The sequence below is a fragment of the Myotis davidii genome, unplaced genomic scaffold (genome assembly GCF_000327345.1).
Source record: "Myotis davidii unplaced genomic scaffold, ASM32734v1 scaffold208, whole genome shotgun sequence".
In the NCBI taxonomy this organism is placed as follows: domain Eukaryota; kingdom Metazoa; phylum Chordata; class Mammalia; order Chiroptera; family Vespertilionidae; genus Myotis; species Myotis davidii.
Window position 1 is genome coordinate 318,284 of NW_006299706.1, and position 19,964 is coordinate 338,247.

At 39.4% G+C, this 19,964-nt stretch overlaps 1 protein-coding gene across 4 annotated transcripts in view; it reads right to left on the reverse strand.

The window, feature by feature from the left end:
- The window catches only part of GATAD2B (GATA zinc finger domain containing 2B), a 53,756-nt gene extending 39,869 nt beyond the window's left edge, over positions 1–13,887 (reverse strand). For 2 of the 4 annotated variants that reach the window (XM_006775618.2, XM_015571760.1), the window contains exons 1-4: positions 13,783–13,887; positions 12,640–12,755; positions 10,666–10,715; positions 8,537–8,578 (exon numbers count right to left, since the gene is read on the reverse strand). Coding sequence is in view for 1 of the 4 variants with exons in the window: in XM_015571759.1 (XP_015427245.1) it covers positions 10,666–10,670 (5 nt within the window). In the remaining 3 variants the exon portion in view is untranslated. The remainder of the gene's footprint in view (positions 1–8,536; positions 8,579–10,665; positions 10,716–12,639; positions 12,756–13,782) is intronic. The other 2 variants (XM_015571759.1, XM_006775616.2) reach the window with 1 other exon arrangement.
- Between the last annotated feature and the right edge of the window lie 6,077 nt (positions 13,888–19,964).

Below are 19,964 nucleotides of genomic sequence, written 5' to 3' on the forward strand. Positions count from 1 at the left end.
ACAGGACACCTAATACACAAGGCTACTCTACGAATTCTAGGAGACATTGCAGCTCTACTTACTTAATACATAGAAACAACACAAGGAAGCAGCCAAAATGGGGAGACAAAGAAACACATCACAAATGAAAGATCAGACAAAATCTCCAGAGGAAAATCTAAATGAAATGGATGCAAGCAAATTACCAGACACAGAGTTCAAAAGAAATGGTTATAAGGTTAACTCAAGGATCTTAATGAGAGCTCCAAGGGACTTAGTGAGACTTGCAAGAATCTTAGTGAGAACATCAAAAACATGTTAAAGGACCAGTCAGAAATTAAGCATACATTAACTTACTCTACGAATTCTAGGAGACATTGCAGCTCTACTTACTTAATACATAGAAACAACACAAGGAAGCAGCCAAAATGGGGAGACAAAGAAACACATCACAAATGAAAGATCAGACAAAATCTCCAGAGGAAAATCTAAATGAAATGGATGCAAGCAAATTACCAGACACAGAGTTCAAAAGAAATGGTTAAAAATACAAGCTCTTTAAGACAACAAAGAGTCCTTCACATTTAAACAAAGTTTTCAACAACATTTTCCAAAGCTTCCCCCGCTGGGTACCATTTTTATTTATTTGCTAGAGGTTGGTGCATGAACCAGTCAGAAATTAAGCATACATTAACTGAAATAATTTTACAGGAAGTCAACAGCAGAATAGAGGATTTTGAGAATCAAATCAATGATTTTAATATGAGGAATCAAAAAACACCCAATCAGAAGGGGGGAGGGGCAATCCAAAAATATGAAGATAGTGTTAAGAGCCTCTGGGACAACAAGTGTACCAACATTCGCATTATGGCGGTGTCAGAAGGAGAAAAAGAGCAAGATAAATAATGACAGTCCTAGCCAGTTTGGCTCAGTGGATAGAGCATCAGCCTGCAAACCAAAGGTTTTGGGTTCGATTCCGGTCAAGGACACGTACCTCGGTTGCAGGCTCCTCCCTGGCCTGGGCCCTGGTCAGGGCTCTAGCAGGCAACAACCAATCGATGTGTTTCTCTCACATCTATGTTTCTCTCTGTCTTTCCCTCTTTTCCACTCTCCCTAAAAATCAATGGAAAAATATCCTCGGATGAGGATTAACAACAACAAAAAGAAATAATGACAGAAAACTTCTCTTACTTGGTGAAAGAAATAGACTTACAGTCCGGAATGTGCAGAGAGTCCCAAACAAGAGGAACCCAAAGACCCTCGATTACTTTAAGTGTATAAAATTCAACAGTGATTGCTTAGACTTGCTATACACTTAGTTTCATTTCCATGACCAGTTGTTTTTAATACCATGTGCCAAGGGTTAAAGACAAAGAGGGAATTTTAAAAGCAGCAAGAGAAAAACAGTTAGTTACCTATAAGGTAACTACACCAAGGGAGTGCCCACACGACAATAAGCTGATTTCTCAACAGAAACTTTGCAGGCCAGAAGGGAGTAGCAAAAAATATTCAAAGTGATCAGTAGCAAGGACCTACAACCAAGATTACCCAGCAAAGCTATCATTTCAAATTGAAGGTCAGATTAAGAGCTTCACAGACAAGAAAAAGCTAAAGGAGTTCATCACCACTAAACCAGTATTACATGAAATGTTGAAGGATATTCTTTAAGAAGAGGAAGAAAAAGAGATAAAAATATTAACAATAAAATGGTAATAAGTGTGTGTGTGTGTGTATATATATATATCAATTATTGTATCTAAAAATCAAAATAAATGAACAAGAAATCTAATGAACAAAATAAACTGATGAATAAAATAGAACCAGAGGCATGGAAACATGAAACAGACTGATGAATCTCAGAGAGAAGGAGAGTAAGGGGCAGAGAGCTATTAACAAAATATCTTATTGCATATATGCATTACCTATGGACACAGACAATAGGGTGGTGAAAGCCTAGGATGGGGAGGACATCTGTAATACTCTCAACAATGAAGTTTTTTTTTTTAATTACATTTGTTAACATCACCATTAATCGCACTGGGAAAGTTAGTTCTGGGAAGCTGTCAAACTCATGGTTTAATTTTATTTAAGTTTTATTACTGGGCACAAATAGTTGTTTTCCTTAAAATTTTTCAAGAATATGTCTGCCAAATACCCAAATCTAAAGACCATAGTTCACAGATTATTCTTTCAAGTAAAAACAGCGTTCTATGAAGAAAGCAGCTAGTTAGCTTGCAATTCAATCAGTACTTTTCCTTGAGACACCATTGTGTTTCAATATATAGCTGAAGTACATAATGAGTATTTCCCATTTTATCACACAAAATATTCAAAAGCCATGTTCTGAAAGGTCAAAATTATATAAAATTCATTCTTACTGCTTCATAAAGAACATCCTTAGTGAAACTGGATCATTTTTTTCCCTGAAGTTTAAATGTATGGCAATGAAGAATACAATGACTACTTGTATAGTTTGATGCTACTATTTTGATTTGTGCTAAGGCATCAGCAGTTTTACTCACTATTGATTTTAGATCATCAGCGCAAATGTCAACACAGTGAAAAAGGCAAAAATGCTTTTGTATTATTATGAAATAGTTTTGATCACAAGACTCTCTGAAAGGATCTAGGGGAATCCCCAGGAGTCACAGACCACATGGGAAACTGCTTCCATACTCTAATATACTTGTTTAATAGGTAACCCACCAATTAATATTATTTTCCAGGTTTAATGCAAACTACTTGGTAGCAAACCATCTTTCTTTATATTTCCCTTTAATACCCACTACTATGAAATGTTCCTAATAGACTACATAAGCATTATTATTGCCTAACCAACTCCAAATTGTAAATACTTTCCCTCAACTGTTATCAGCTATAATGGGCCCTCTTCTTACTATTCCCAAGGCTACAAAATTCCATTCCTACAAATCTGAAATGATTAATTCCTTCTGGTCCATTTAAATGTCTATTTTAATTACTTCCCTTTTGATTTCTAGAATTTCTTCCTGGCTCACTCTTCTAGAAAAAAAAAAAAAAGAAGACTCTTTATCTACACCAGGGGTCTGGAAAACTTTTCTATAAAGAACCACACAGTAAATATTTCAGACTTTGTGGGCCAACTACTAAACTCTGCTGTTATGAGCAAATGAGTGTGGCTATGTTCCAATAAAACTTTACAGAAACAGGCAGTGGCTGTAGTTTGCTGATTCCAGACTTTCAACCTATATGTCAATCAATCAAATCTAACTCAAAAGATCTGCCCACAGTAAAATAAGGAGGTAGCCACAAATTGGCTAAAAGAAACTAATACAAACAGTGAAAACAGTAGTAAACAAACCCAATAGCAAGGAATATTACTAATAACTAACATTCACTGAGCTCTTATTATTTGCTAGGCACTGTGCTAAAATGCTCTACAAAGGCACTATCTCATTTAAGCCCTTAGAAAGGGCTTTAAGCCCTAACCGGTTTGGCTCAGTGGATAGAGCGTCAGCCTGCGGACTGAAGGGTCCCGGGTTCAATTCCAGTCAAGGGCATGTACCTTGGCTGCGGGCACACCCCCAGTAGGGGGTGTGCAGGAGGCAGCTGATGGATGTTTCTCGCTTATCAATGTTTCTAACTCTCTATCCCTCTCCCTTTCTCTCTGTAAAAAAATCAATAAAAAATATTTTTTAAAAAAGGGGGGCGGGGCTTTAAGCCCTGGCCCATGTGACTCAGTTGGTTGGGAGTCATCCCATGCACCAAGAGGTTGCTGGTTCAATTCCTGGTCAGGGTACATGCCTGTATTTCAGGTGCAAGCCTCAGTGGGGGTTATGCAGGAGGCAGCCAGTCGATGTTCTACTTTCACATCGATGTTTCCCCTTCTCCCTCTCCCTTCCTTTCTCTCTAAAAACCAATAAAAATATTATAAAAATAAACAAGTAAATAAAACAAAAAGGGCTATAGTAATTTAAATATTTCTCCTTTTACAGAAGAGATACAATAAGTAACTTTCCAAAGTCTCAGTCTGTAAATGCTTACGCCTGATTCAAACACAGGTCTTTCTTACCACAAGGTCCATGTTCTTAATCATCATACTATATTATCTACTAGAGGCCCAGTGCACGAAATTCGTGCACTGGGCTGGGGGAAGAACAGTACCTGCATTTACAGAGTGTTCTGAGCTATTTTACCTTGTATTCGTAGGTTTTTCTATGGAGAATCCTGAAAAAACGCCAACAGATTGAAGGGAACTGAAAAAGTGAAGAGCAAACTCTTCATTTCAGCGCTGTTACAATGTGTTTTCAGTGTATTTATGTTACCCGTTTTGTATTAACGTTCTATGTGCTTGTAATTCAAGTGTTCCATATCCATCACATAAGAAATCCAGAGTTGCAACAGCTTAGGCCCGCAGTCAGACATTCATAGACTGCCGCAGAGGCAGGAGAGGCTCCTGCCACTGCCACAGCACTCGCCAGCTGTGAGCCCAGCTTCTGGCTGAGTGGTGTTCCCCGTGAGAGTGCACTGACCACCAGGGGGTAGCTCCTACATTGAGCATCTGCTCTCTCGTGGTCAATGCGCATCATAATGACCGGTTATTCTGCTGTCCAGTTTATTTGCATATTAACCTTTTATTATATAGGATACTGTCACTTTGGTTTTTTAATCCAAACTGATAAGATAGTAATTCTAAATTAAAACAGACCATTGTCATTTACTTGCTCTTACAGTGTCTTTTCTATATCGAGTTTACTACACAAACCTTGGCTCATATTTTGAAGGAAGAGCCTATTTTAGATGACATACTGTTCAATAATATGCACCAAGGATCATATGCTTAACTGTGACAAGTTAAGATGTGCTGCCTAAAAAACTAATGGATTAGGAGGTAAGCAGTCCTTTCTCCACTGTCACATTATAAGTTAGCACAAATATATTGTTATACTAATATGTTATATATTATAAAAATATAAATCAGCACAATAATTCTGATATATACCAAAGGAAATCTGCCAGACATAATTTAAAACAGGTGATATTAGAATAAAGAGAACAGAGGCAGTCAAAGGGCAGATTTCATACATTCTTCAAAGCTACTCTTCAGATAGCCCTAAACAGTAAAATGGGCCTATGAGAATTAAGCAGAAAGGGGGAAATGAGAAAAAAATCTACTACTAACAGAATGTGCTAACTTAACTTATGCCTCACTGATGATAACTACCTAACCATAAGATTATTCCTTCTAATCGGCTTCCAGGTACCAAGAGAAAAGTTAAAAGTCAAAGGCTGCAAAAGGGCCTCTTTGAAACCTATCAGTCCAGCCAAACCGGTTTGGCTCAGTGGATAGAGTGTCGGCCTGCAGACTGCAAGGTCCCAGGTTCGATTCCAGTCCCAGGTTCGATTCCGGTCAAGGGCATGTACCTTGGTTGCGGGCACATCCCCAATAGGAGGTGTGCAGGAGGCAGCTGGTGGATGTTTCTCTCTCATCGATGTTTCTAACTCTCTATCCCTCTCCCTTCCTCTCTGTAAAAAATCAATAAAATATATTAAAAAAAAAAAAGAAACCTATCAGTCCAATAAGCAAGCATCATACAGACAGAATCTTATTTAAGAGAGAATGGTGCCCTAGCTGGTTTGGCTCAGTGGACAGAGCATTAGCCTATGAACTGAAGGGTCCCAGATTCCATTCTGGTCAAGGGCACATCTCTGGTCTGGGGGCTCAATTCCCAGTAGGGGGAGTGTGGGAGGCAGCCAATCAATGATTCTCTCATCACTGATGTTTCTCTCTCTCCCTTCCTCTCTGAAATCAACAAAAATATATTAAAAAAAGAGACGATGGTAAGGAATGAAATAATCCTTACATCTTCCCTTCCCTTTATATTCAATGTAAACCAGTATAAAAGGTAAGATATGACAATACCACACATATAACACAGGTAAAATGGTGCCCATGGCATTACCAAATAATAGTATAAGAAGACAATGTCAATTCAAAAAGGTAATTATTACTTCTAAGAATTAGCGAACCTCACAACTCTGACTGTATCTTCTAGCCTTCTAGATTTCAGGTATGCGGGACTGTTGCTGTTTGGTCTTTTAGTATTCATCTGACTTCAAAATGATCTCCCTTAATTCATTGATAAAGGAAACTTGAGAGAGTAGGCTCCAGCTACTCAGGGTAGGGAAATATCTGGGGCAGTCTAGGGAATAAGCAATCCAGCCACTCTGGTAAATCCATCTGCCAACCCATAAAAAAAGCATAACATCATTAAGTACCTCCTAACACTTGCACCAAAACTGAAAAATATACATCTATTCAAAGATTGTTGCTTGTGAAAATGTAGCTAGAACAAAAATTCATAACCAAAACATTAAATTAAGGCGCTACCTCCAGACTACAACCTGACAAACCTTATTATAAGATAAACTAGTTCAAAAGTTCCCTCCCATGCTAAGCTCTCCATATCTAATTATTGCATTATTCTCAATGGTCAGACAGGGGCAAAAATAAACTCTCATAAAACAACTGTTACAGTATGACTCTCTGTTACTCATTAATATACTTTATTTCACATTTCCACCTAACACAAGAGTTACTTCATTTATGTACCACACCTAGGAAGCACATAGAGAAATTAAGAAAAAGGGCACCATGGTAAATTGATGGAAAGCTGAAATATAATTTCTGAATGAATATTAGATTTCTAATAACCAATAAGAGATACATTTTTCCAACTGAATCCCAAAATTGTGTCACCTGCAAGATCTGGAAGCTTAAATCTCTCTTTTTCCTTCTTTTCTTTTGTACAACTGTAACTTTGCAACAGATGGTGGAGAGGGGGGATTATGGCACTTTTATAATATTCTAAATAGAACAACAAGAAATAAAAGAAATAAGGGAAGGGGTGGGGGAGGCAGGTGAGGGCAAAGGGGGGGATAAATGGTGATGAAAAGAGGCATGACTTGTGGTGGTGAACACACAATATACAGATGATGTATTATAGAACTGTACACCTTAAACCTATATAATTTTATTAACCAATGTAACCTCAAAAAATTCATTTAAAAAGGAAAGAAAAAAAATAAATAAACAAGAAGCCCTGACCAGATAACTCAGTTGGTCGGTTGGTTGCAGCATTGTCCGGATACAACCAAGGTGTGGGTTTGATCCTGATCAGGGCACATATGAGAATCAGCCAATGAATGCTAAGTGGGACAGAAGATCGATTTCTCTCTTTCTCTCTCTCTGTCTCTCTCTCAAAACCAATCAATACTTTTTTTTTAAAGAAAGAAAAGAGAAAAAGGGGAAAACTTAAAGAAGTAGCTAATAGATATTTTTTTCTCTATTATTTGGCTTTTGTTTCCCCTTAAGAGCATCCTGTTGCCCGCCCACCCTTGTACCCTTGGCAACCCTGAATGATTAAAAACAGTTTGGAGCCTCACCGGTTTGGCTCAGTGGATGGAGCGTCTGCCTGCGGACTGAAAGGTCCCAGGTTCGATTCCAGTCATAGGGCATGTGCCTTGGTTGCAGGCACATCCCCAGTGGGGGCTGTGCAGGAGGCAGCTGTTCAATGTTTCTCTCTCATTGATGTTTCTGAATCTCTATCCCTCTCCCTTTCTCTCTATAAGAAAATCAATAAAATATATATTTTTTTAAAAACCAGTTTGGAGAGAAATAAAAATATCTTAACAAATTACAGCTGTTAAATCCAGGAGGCATTTCTCTTCTAGTCACCCCTCTTCTTCAAATAAACATACCTCTAAATGGGGGCAGGAAGAAGAGATAGAAAACAAACTGCTTCACCTCCCAAGAGTTACTACTTCCACTAGGAACATGGTCACTACCACTGGAACAGAAAAGCTCTTTCACATATTGCTACAACACAATTTTTTTTTTAAAGACAGCAAGTAAAAAGTGTGTGTATGTGTGTGTGTGTCAAAAGGATCTTTTTCTTGCCCTAATAAGCCTTCCCCTTTGCCTTGTCCATCAGCCCAAGTAAGCAGAGATGACGCAGACTTCCTTATATAATAGCCTGTGATTTCCTAGACTGCAGGCCTTTCCCTTTGTGTTCTGTATACACATACACACAGGAGTGCACATATTCTCATTGCTTTGCAGCCACTGGCATGATGCCAGCACTCAGTCAGCTGGTTGATTCCATTCACAGAGCAGGGTTGGAGCTGACAGGGAAAAGGGAGGGGGTGGGTAGTGAGGGTAAGGGGGAACTAGAACCATCATTACTACAAACAAAAGAAAAATATTTTTTAAAAAAGAAAACCTTAGCATAATATTCCTCTTACAGCTTTAGCTCAAAGAAAAATAGAAGCCAGAGATCATTATAGCAAAAGGATGAAGCACAAGGGTTGAGGATCCAAACCGAAAGCTTTTTATGAGAAACAATTACTCCTCAACAAATTTTAAAAAGCAAAAGTATGTATTACTTCACTCTCATCAGAAACCTCGGCATATCATCTCTACACATAGGAAAAGGCTGTGAGAAATTTAGAACAATTTTGAGTTTCTGCTTTTAGAAAAAAAGGGGGGAGGGGGAGCAAGACAGTTAAAAGTACTTACAGGTATACATTTTTCTGCTCCCTCCTCTAGCTGCCAGGAAAGCTGGAGACAAGAAAAGGGGGGGATACAGAAAAAGGAGGAAAAGAGGAATAAGAGATGGGATTGGGTTTTGGTTTTGGTGTTTTTTAGAGGGGGTAGAGAGGAAGGTTCCCTTTTTATTTTCTATCATACGGCACAGAGTGGCCCCATACGTGCCAGCCCCCTCCAGAGACCTGCACAAACCCAGTCTCTCCAAGCGGGCACTGCCCTGCCAATCACATGGCGTACTGTTATATTAAACAAAAGAAACAAGGGGATGCTTACTTTTACCCATGATGCCTAGCGGGGCAGGGGAGGGGGGGGAGAAAAACCAGTTGTAGCCGGTTTATAACCTCAGGACATAGAATTATCTCTTAATTTTTTAAAGTCATTTGTGATACAAAAAAAAAAAAATCAGTCTCCCCACCCTAACTCCCTCCCAACCCCGCCCCCAATTATTCTGGCCTAGTGCCAAACTTTGCCTTCATTCGTGAGAGCTAGTTTCCTCTCAAATCATGATGCTTTAACTGTTTAGTTTCCAAAGCCAACATCCAAGACAGGAAATGACTGCATCAATACTAAAACATACCTCAAATAATAATTTAAAAAAAGACATATTGCCAACCAAGCTCCCTTTCTTTATCCTTTATTGCTAGTGCTAGAGAGCAGACACCAGGTATGATAGTAGATGTGTTCATTAAAGATTTTTTCCTGTAGTTGTCCCACACACAGCTTAGGGCAGTTGAATCCATATCTAATACAAATTATAGCAAGCTTTCACAGCAAAGTAGTCATGACAGTATATGCACACTATAGCCCTAACTGGTTTGGCTCAGTGGATAGAGTGTCGGCCTGTGGACTGAAGGGTCCCAGGTTCGATTCTGGTCAAGGGCATATACCTTGGTTGCGGGCACATCCCCAGTAGGAAGTGTGCAGGAGGCAGCTGAATTGATGTTTCTCTCTCATCAATGTTTCTAACTCTCTATCCCTCTCCCTTCCTCTCTATAAAAAATATCAATAAAATATATTTTTTTAAAAAATGGCTTAGGTCCTCCTTATGTATGTATTTACAGCAACTTAAAAATAAGAATAAATTTTAAATGGCTTAGGCCCAGCCATGATATGGTTACAAAATTATTTTATTTTTATGTCCTACCTAGAACCTCTTTCCTCTTCATATTCCTTACCCATTGTAATCATTTACCACACATATCCTTACCAGAGGCCCGGTGCATTGTGCACGGGTGGGGTCCCTCAGCATGGCCTGTGCCCTCTCATAATCCCGGCCCCCTCGGGGGGATGTCGGACTGCAGGGTTTTGGCCCAATCCCCACAGGCCAGGTTGACTGGGCTGAAACCCAGCAGTCTGATATCCCCCTAAGGGATACAGCAGTGCCAAAGTGGCAGGCATCCAGGGAGGAGCCCCAGCCGGGGCTGGGCGCAGCTCTGCTGCCACTCATCCCGGCCCTGCTGCGCCTCCTCTACCGCCTGGTAGCGCTGCCATGGAGGCGGGAGAGGCTCCCACTGCGGCAGCTGCATACAAGCCCCGAGTAAGATTCTGGCTAAGTGGCGCTCCCACTGTGGGAGCACACTGACCACCAGGCAGCAGAGCAGCTCCTGTGTTGAGCATCTGCCCCCTGGTGGTCAGTGCATTTCATAGAAACCAGTCAACTGGCCGTTCTGGTCGTTAGGTCACTTAGGGTTTTATATATATAGATGTCATTCTATAGACAGATCAAGACTGTAGACATATCTGAGCCTAGCCTCCTGATCAACCTTCCTTTTCCTGTTTTAGAGCAACTGTCTCCAATCACTTTATAAGACATTTTCCTTTCCCAAAAGTACTTAGGAGGGGTCTGAAACTGGTGAGGAAGAAATTCAAGCAAACCAAAGAGCTAAGGCAGTGGTAATTGTTTGGAGATTTACTGGCTGGAGACTTTAACTCTACAATCTTTGTCTGTTTGAGGGAATATGTTCTATATAAATAGTAACAAGGAATAACTAGGGGGCAGGGGAGATTTCCTTACTTTTCAATTGATCTCTCTTATCAACATACCACCCAAATGACTGCCTCTTTTGGGCCTCTGAAAGTCAAATCACAATTGTACTTACTCCATCAGAATCAAACACTTGCTTTTTCCAAAAACTAAAGCTTCTAGAATCTATAGAATATAGAGAAAAAAAATCAACATCCTATCCAAAAATATTAATTTGTAAATAAAAGCTTTCCTGAGCAATTTAATACTAACTTCAATTTTCAGAAAATGAATACTGACCTAAATCTGAAATAGACAGCATTGGCCACTTGCATAAGGCATTCAATAATTTACAAACTACAACGGAAAACGCTACATCTATACCAAGGTAAGCTGCAAGTTGTTGATGTACCACCTCAGTCACAGTAAGTGGTACTTAACAGAAGCCCATTAGAGATCTTTCAATCTAGGCACTGTTATCATTTTAGGAGATAAATGGGGGGAAAATGATGCCTGTAACATATGGGGGCAAAGAAAATAATCCATTTTCCTCTTACTCAAAACATTTCCACAAGAGACCAACTATGAATTTTAAAATGAAGCTCACTAGTTCTATGTTTGATCAGGGGAGGGAAGAGTGTTTATCTTTTAACTAGAGGCCCAATGCATGAAATTCATGCAAGAGTAGGCCTTCCTTCCCCCGGCTGCTGGCACCGGCTTCCCTCTGGCACCCGGGACTTGGGCATCCCTCACAGCCCTGGCTTCTTCTGGAAAGTCGTCTGGGAGGACGTCCGGTCTAATTAGCATATTGTGCTTTCATTATTATAGATAATCATTCACAGATCATGCCCATTTAACTCCACTGAATACATTTGACTGCATTTAAACACTGGTCAATTTTTATCAGTCTTTAAGATAATATAAAAGGTTTAAATACAATTATGCTGTCACTAGTGATTACCATTAGGCATGCATTAATTCTCAAATAATTACATAGGATAAAGCATACAGTATGTTTACTACAATAGAGAAAACTCTCAATTTCGTGCACCTTGATTTAACAAACTTAGGATTTAACAGACAAAATACCAGCCTGTATGTCAAATTAACACTTAATTTTTTAAAATGCTTTTAACTAAGATTTGCTTATAATTAACAGCTTATTTTTTGTTATCAATTCACTGTTATTAACAAATTTTAGTGAATAGGCCAAATGTTGGAAAAAACATGGTAGTAATTTCACCAACATAAATATTACCTATCTACAACTATAGTCTACATATTTAAATCCAAGAGTCACCACTCGTAAACAATGTTCTGTGAATGATTAGCACGTGATCACACTGCATCTCAATCGATAATTGGTTCTGTTGTCCCATGGTGTGACTTTCTGCAGCCGTTTTTTAAAAAAATATTCTTTTATGATTTCAGAGAGGAAGAGAGATATAGAAGCAGCAATGATGAGAATCAATTATCGGCTGCCTTCTGCATGCCCTCTACTGGGGATGGAGCCCACAACACAGGCACGCGCCCTGTTTGGGAATCAAATTATGACTTCCTGGTTTATGGGTCAGCACTCAACCACTGAGCCATGCTGGCCAGGCTCTGCAGCAGTTTTGTGTGTTTTTTAAATTGATTTCAGAGAGGAAGGGAGAGGGAGAGGGAGACAGAAACATCAATGATGAGAAAGAATAATTGATCGTCTGCCTCCTGCACACCCACTACTGGGCATTGAGCCTGCAACATAGGCATATGCCCTTGACCGGAATCAAACCCGGGCATGCAGCAGTTTTAGCACATGCCATGGCCAGCCAACCTTCCCACATGTGCTAAGCCACGCCCAAACCATGTGCATTTGTTTACTGGCAGTGACTGGTGAATGCACCCATTTACTAGACCTATTCAGTATAAATTTAAAAATTACTGTAATACATATAGTAAACTTTTCTTGTGAAATTAGACTTTTCATACATACTTAATTTTAATCACATAAACGTGTCTACATAAGTATAAACAGGTAAACTTAACTTGTCAACTTTTTACCATACATATTTGGAAAACCTACTTTATTATAAAACGGACTTTTGGCTTTAACAGACACCCCCCTTACCCGAATCAGTCCATTATATTGAGGTTTTACTTTATCTGCTTCTGTATATTAAATTGATTAGTAGTCCAAAGGTACCAGAGATGCTCTCAAACCAACAGGTACTTCTCTTCAGAATCCTGGAAAATTAAGAACTCTATGGTAGCCAGCAACCTTGTTCTTTTCAGCTAAATCATAATCACCCAAAATCAAAGGTGCTTAATTGTGTGAACTGAAAAGTGTAAACTTAAACACATTTCTCGGTAAATGTTACCCAAGGTGTAATGCTCTGAAGAATATAAAATTCTTTAAGGAAAAGAAAAAACCCTAACATATCCTTAGCATTTAATGCACTAAATATTTATTTAATCCACACAACAAACCAGGAAAGCAGGATTCTTTTTCTGTTTTATATTATGGATATTAACTTGGTGAAATTAAGAAATTTGAATGAAGTCACTCATTCAGTTAACAATAATAGAGGCTGACTGAAAAGGCCATACTCGTTCCACTACATCATGATGATTTGAGCATTTCTTGTCAAAAACTCAAGAGCCCAGTTCACTAGGCTTGCCCTGCCGATCTCCACTCCAAACCTTTGGGTTAAAGAAAATATAAGCCAAATACAACTGAAGTCATAAATACAAACTCTTTGCCTTGGCCAGTGTGGCTCAGTTGGTTGGTCCCATGCACTGAGAGGTTGCTGGTTCCATTCCCAGTTGGGGCACATGCCCAGGTTGCTGGTGGTTTGTTGCTGGTGGTTTGTTGCCGGCTCAAGAGGCAGCTGATCATTTATTGCCATAATCACTTCAATAGGCCCTAATTATTAGAACAAGGTTTCTAAACCTTAGTTCTAGCAATTAACACTTTGGGCCAGATAATTCTTTGTTACGGGAAGCTGTCCTATGCCATGTAGAATGCTTAGCAGCACCTCTGGGTTCTTATACACTAGATGCCAGTAGCACCACATCTGCCCAGTTTTGAATACCAAAAATGTCCCTATACACAGCCAAATGTCCTCTGGGGGTCAAATCCTCCCAGTTGAGAATCAATATTAAACAACAACAACAACGTGATTTTACTAACAAGAAGGTCGGTGGTTATTATCACCAACAATTTCAACCCTAGAACACAAATACTACCAGAGGAAATGAGAATAGTAGTTACCTTTAGAGGTGAGGAAGGATAATGACTAGGAGGGAGCATGAAAAAACCTTCTGGGTCAGGGGTGGGCAAACTTTTTGACTCGAGGGCCACAATGGGTTCTTAAACTGGACCGGAGGGCCGGAACAAAAGCATGGATGGAGTGTTTGTGTGAACTAATATAAATTCAAAGTAAACATCATTACATAAAAGGGTACGGCTTTTTGTTTTTAGTTTTATTCATTTCAAACGGGCCTGATCCGGCCCACGGGCCGTAGTTTGCCCACGGCTGTTCTGGGTGGAGGTATCTTCTATATTAGTGGTCGCCAACTGGTGGTCTGTGAGGTTCGAAAGGTTGGCGACCACTGTTCTATATCACTATCTAGGTCCCTTATAACACTTTCTTCTGTATGCATGTTATACCTCAGTAAAAAAAATAAGTTTACCCAACAATACAACAGCCTTTGCCAATGTGGCTCAGTTGACTGAACGTCCTCGGATACACTAGGAAACGGTTGCCTGTTCTATTCTCCAGGTCAAGGCACATGCTCAGGTTGCAGGCTTAATCCCCAGTAGCGGACATGCAGAAAGCAGCTGATTGATGTTTCTCTCTCATCAATATTGCACACACACACTCTCTCTCTCTCCCCGTCCCTTCCTCTCTCTGAAATCAATAAAACGTATTTTTTAAAAATACAAAACAAAAATTGATAAGAAAGAGATGGTACTCCTTGCCTCAACGCTGCTAGAATTACAGAACTCAGACATCTGAAGGGCAGGAAGACAAATCCCTAAATATTTCTGAATAACACAATGATTTACCCTTGAATTCAAGATACTTGACAGTATTCAGGTGCTTCCTTTAGCCATCCAGCTCCAATTTCCCATTCCTTTTTACCTATAAAGCTTTCTAAGATTGATAATCATATCTGAGGTCACGGTCGATGTATCCTGTTCAATGAGACTTTCATACCTTGACTTTGGAAGCTTAAAAAGGCTCTTCAAAAACCTTTCCAATAGCCCTAGCTAGTTTGGCTCACTGGATAGTCAGCCTGCAGACTGAAGGGTCCCTGGTTCCATTCTGGTCAAGGGCACATGCCTGGGCTGCAGGCTCTATCACCAATAGGGGGCATGTAGGAGGCAGCCAATCAATGATTCTCTCTCATCATTGATATCTCTCTTTCTCCCTCTCCCCCTTCCTCTCTGAAGTAAATAAAAATATATATAAAAAATAAATACTCAAAACTCTTACCTCTTTAAAAAAAAGTTAAGAGACAACCTCCTTTAAAAAAAACACCTCTAAGACATCCCTAGCCAATCTGGCTCAATGGTTAGAGTGTGGGCCCGTGGTCTGAAGGGTCATGGTTTCGATTCTGGTCAAGGGTACCTTGTTTGCAGGCTCCATCTCCACCCAGGTCAGGGCACCTGCAGAAGGCAACCAATCAAGGTGTCTCTCTCAGATCAATATTTCTATGTCTCTCCCCCTCCCTTCTATTCTCTCTAAAAATCAACGGAAAAATATCCTCGGGTGAGAATTAACAAAAATAAAATAGAACTGAATTCTCTTCTCCAACAAATAGGGCAGGCAGGTAAAGGGAATAATCTGAAAAAAATAAAAAGTAGGAGGGACCATAAACAGAATGGCTAGTGGACTTTAAGAGTGGGTAGGAAAATTTTCAGACCAAGAAAGCAATTCCCAATATTACTAGAAATATTAGCCATAGAGGAATTTAGAAGATATTCCTGTATTCTATTTATACATCCATAAATTTCTTAGAGAAAAAATGTCATTAGACTAGATATTTTATGTTTCATTGCTTTTTATATCTAGGGCAACTTAATTAAGACACTTTTTAAAAAACATGTTTTGCCGAAACCGGTTTGGCTCAGTGGATAGAGCGTCGGCCTGCGGACTGAAGGGTCCCAGGTTCGATTCCGGTCAGGGGCATGTACCTGGGTTGCGGGCACATCCCCAGTGGGGGATGTGCAGGAGGCGGCTGGTCGATGTTTCTCTCTCATCGATGTTTCTGACTCTCTATCTCTCTCCCTTCCTCTCTGTAAAAAATCAATAAAATGTATTTTTAAAAAAACATGTTTTATTCATTTTTTTATTAGAGATACAGGAAGGGATAGAAACATCAATTAAGCAAGCAACCTGTGCATGTGTCCTCAACCACTGAGCCACACAAACTGGGCTAAGATACCTTTTCAAAGGGTCTTTTAAAAAGAGAAACTGGCCGAAACCGGTTTGGCTCAGTGGATAGAGCGTCGGCCTGCGGACTGAAAGGTCCCAGGTTCGATTCCGGTCAAGGGCATGTATCTGGGTTGCAGGCACATCCCCAGTGGGGGATGCGCAGGAGGCGGCTGATCGATGTTTCTCTCTCATCGATGTTTCTGACTCTCTATCTCTCTCCCTTCCTCTCTGTAAAAAATCAATAAAATATATTTTAAAATAAATACATACATACATACATACATACATACATAAAAAGAGAAACTGGCTAAGCAAGCACTTCCAGTTAATTAAAAAATACTGTGGCTATGGCTTTGAGAACGAAATCAATATATCTTAGAACACTTTATAAGATAAAGAGCACTCAAATCATCTGATTTTGCCTCTTCTGTTTCTTCTAATATGATGAGAACAGAATAATCTTATGCAACCTGGGGAGAATGTGAATAAGAGCGAGCTACCTCAAATAGGATTACTTGACTTTTTGGTGCCAAGAGCCTCAGACTACCCAATGGAGTGCAAGGAAAGATTAGTGCTTCTCAAGGAAATACTTAAGTCACTATTTTCCTACAAATAATTAAAATTATACCATGCTGCTCTGATGTTGAAGCACTTGCTTAAGAAAAATTTCTTCTATGGAGACCCAGCATTATGTCTTTAAAACATGCCCATTTGCCGAAACCGGTTTGGCTCAGTGGATAGAGCATCGGCCTGCGGACTGAAAGGTCCCAGGTTCGATTCCAGTCAAGGGCATGTACCTGGGTTGTGGGCACATCCCCAGTAGGAGGTGTGCACGAGGTAGCTGATTGCTGTTTCTCTCTCATCGATGTTTCTAACTCTCTATCCCTCTCCCTTCCTCTCTGTAAAAAAATCAGTAAAATATATTTTAAAAAAAAACAAACACAAAAACTCTTTTAAATAAATAAATAAAATAAAACATGCCCATTATATTGCCCTGCTGGTGCGGCTCAGTGGTTGAGCATCAACCTATGAACCAGGAGGTCACAGTTGGATTCCTGGTCTGGGCACTTGCCCAGGTTGCGGGCTCGATCCCCAGTATGGCGTGTGCAGGAAATAGCCGATCAATGATTCTCTCTCATCACTGATGTTTTTATTTCTCCCTCTCCCTTTCTCTCTGAAATCAATAAAAATATACTTTTTAAAAATTCTTTTAAAGTGGCCCTAACCTTATTTTATCCAAAAAATGAAGAATGTGAAGGGGGAAAAAAGCCAACAATTTAAGTAGAAATCCTTTCCCCTTCATTAAAGCTTATTTAAAAGATACTTCCATTTTTGTAAATCCTCACCCAAGGTTATTTCTTCCATTGATTTTTAGTGAGTGGGAGGGAGGGAAGGAAGGAGAGAGGAAGAGAGAGAAACATCCATGTGTGAGAGACCCATCAACTGTCCGCCTATCACACTTGCCCCTACCAGGGCTGGGGATGGAAGCTGCAACCCACGTATGCGCTTCTGACTGGGCATCAAACCTGAGACCCTTTCGTTGGGGACCAACGCTCTAACCACTAAGCCACGCCAGGGCTAAAGATACTTCTTAAGCCAAGAGATAAAGGAAAATTCCAGAATTAACTTTCACCCCAAATATCAGAATCATAAGCTATCAACATTTTAAAATTAGAATCGCAGTTGCTTTCACTCAGGTTTAAACTATAAACAGGTCAGTAGTGATGATAAGACAACTGAAGTTTCCAGTTTCTTTTCCTCTTCATTTCCAAAAACCAAATTCAAGCAGTAAGGAATATAAAGATCAGCAGTGGATCTAAATCTTTTAATCTATCAACAGAAGGAAAAATCCTAGTAATCCAAAACTTAAAAGAAGTGATATTAACACATCCAGAAGACAAGCTTTGCTTGCTGTTGGAAGTAAAATGACACAAGAAGTAAACAAGACAACAATAAATTAATGAAACAGTCTCAAATGCTCTTTTAATCTCTAAGAAGATGGTAACTTTGAACACATCTCATGCCCATGAATTAGTCAATTTCCTGTGAATCCTTAAGAATGTTTATGAAAACTAAGTCTGTTTCATTTTACTCCTGACAATAGGTCCCAAATATGGGATAAAAGAATATATGTGGAGGGATAAGGACACATATGTAATACCTTAATCAATAAAGAAAAAAATAATAAACTTTTGTTTAAAAAAATAAAGGCATATATATATATATATATAGTACCACCAAACGTACCCTACACAACACACTCTGACTCTACTCTGGGCGGTGAAAGCCTACTAGTAAGTTCTAAGTTCACTAAACAAAATGTAAATCTGAATAAAACAAATCACTTCTACCCTGAAAGCAGAGAAATGGGATAAGAGAAATACAAATAAGTGACCCACGACAAAGAAAAACTAGTCAGAAAGAAAATCTAGGTCATATAAGACATTTATTCATCTTAACCTCCCCATTCCCTGAAAACAGTATTACTCTGTGAATATAGCTATTAGCTCTCTGTCTCTGCCTATGGGGAGTTCAACAAGAACTCTAGGAAGGAGTTTCTATGTAAGCAGTCATCTGGAAACTATGCTCCTTACTCCTGAAGTTGTCCTGATTTAAAAAGACTATGGTGACAAGAAATCAATTTATCAAAACTTTTACATTTAGGTCAACAATTGAGAGGTTTGAGGGACCAATGCAATCAAGAAGAAAATTTTTCTTTTAAAATGCTTACTCTTCTTTCCAACAACTGGATACAGGCCAATAATCAAAATCCAGACATTTGCAAAAGAAAGGAAATGCTGGTAAGGTACATGAGTGTTCCTAAGGACATCTGAAGATTGTTCTCATCACTGTCCACACTTACTTCCTTCCAATCAGATTTAAGTTGAGTTTTAGAAACTCTCATAGCCTGTTGGTATAAATGTAAATTGGTACAAAGTTGGAAGATAATTTAATACTATCTAACAAAATTTTAAAAGTACAAGCTGTTGGGTCCAGTAATTATATTTCTAGGAATTTTATCTACAGGTATAGTAAAAGGTGTAAAGACTGTGGATGAAAAAAGGGTCTATGGAAAGTAACCTCACAAAATTATCCTCCCATATAATAAAAGGCTAATATGCAAATTGTCCCCTCGACTGGGAGTTCGACCAGCGGGCAGGGATGGCTGGCTAACCACCCATGACCCCTCCCCGTGACCGGCCTGGCCCGATTGCCCAATAGGGGTGGGCCAGCCAGACCCCACCCATGCATGAATTCATACACCAGACACCTCTAGTCTGATTATGAATCCCTAACTGGGCAATTATTGTCAGTTTTGGTTCAAATAAACTTTTATAAAAATTCTCAACAGATCTGGACGTTTCTTATGTCAAAAAGATGTATGTAAAATGTTTCTTTGGAACCTTGGTTATGACAGTACACACTTACACACAAACTGAGAATATTCTAATGTTCCTAAGGGACAGATTAAGTAAATTAACATATATTCATACAGCTATTAAAACAATGATATACAAGTGTCATATATATATATGCAACACACACACAGATAAAAGCACAGAACAATACTCAAAAGTTTGACCTTAAGAGTTAGACTTCCTGCTCTAGCTGGTTTGGTTCAGTGGCCTGAGGACTGAGGGTTCCAGGTTCAATTCCGGTCCAGGGCACATGCCCAGGTTGTGGGCTCAATCCCCAGTAGGGGGGCGTGCAGAAGGCAGCTGGATCAATGATTCTCATCATTGATGTTTCTATCTCTTTCTCCCTCTCCCTTCCTCTCTGAAATCAATAATACAGTTTTTTAAAAATCAGACTTCCTGATTCTGTATAGAGTTTACTTACCGTATTTGCCGGCGTATAAGACGACTGGGCGTATAAGACGACCCCCTAACATTTCCACTCAAAATACAGAGTTTGTTATATACTCGCCGTATAAGACTACCCCCTCTTCCGCACACCTTCCACACACCAAATAAAAGGTAAAACAATATCAGATTTGATTTTAACATTTTAA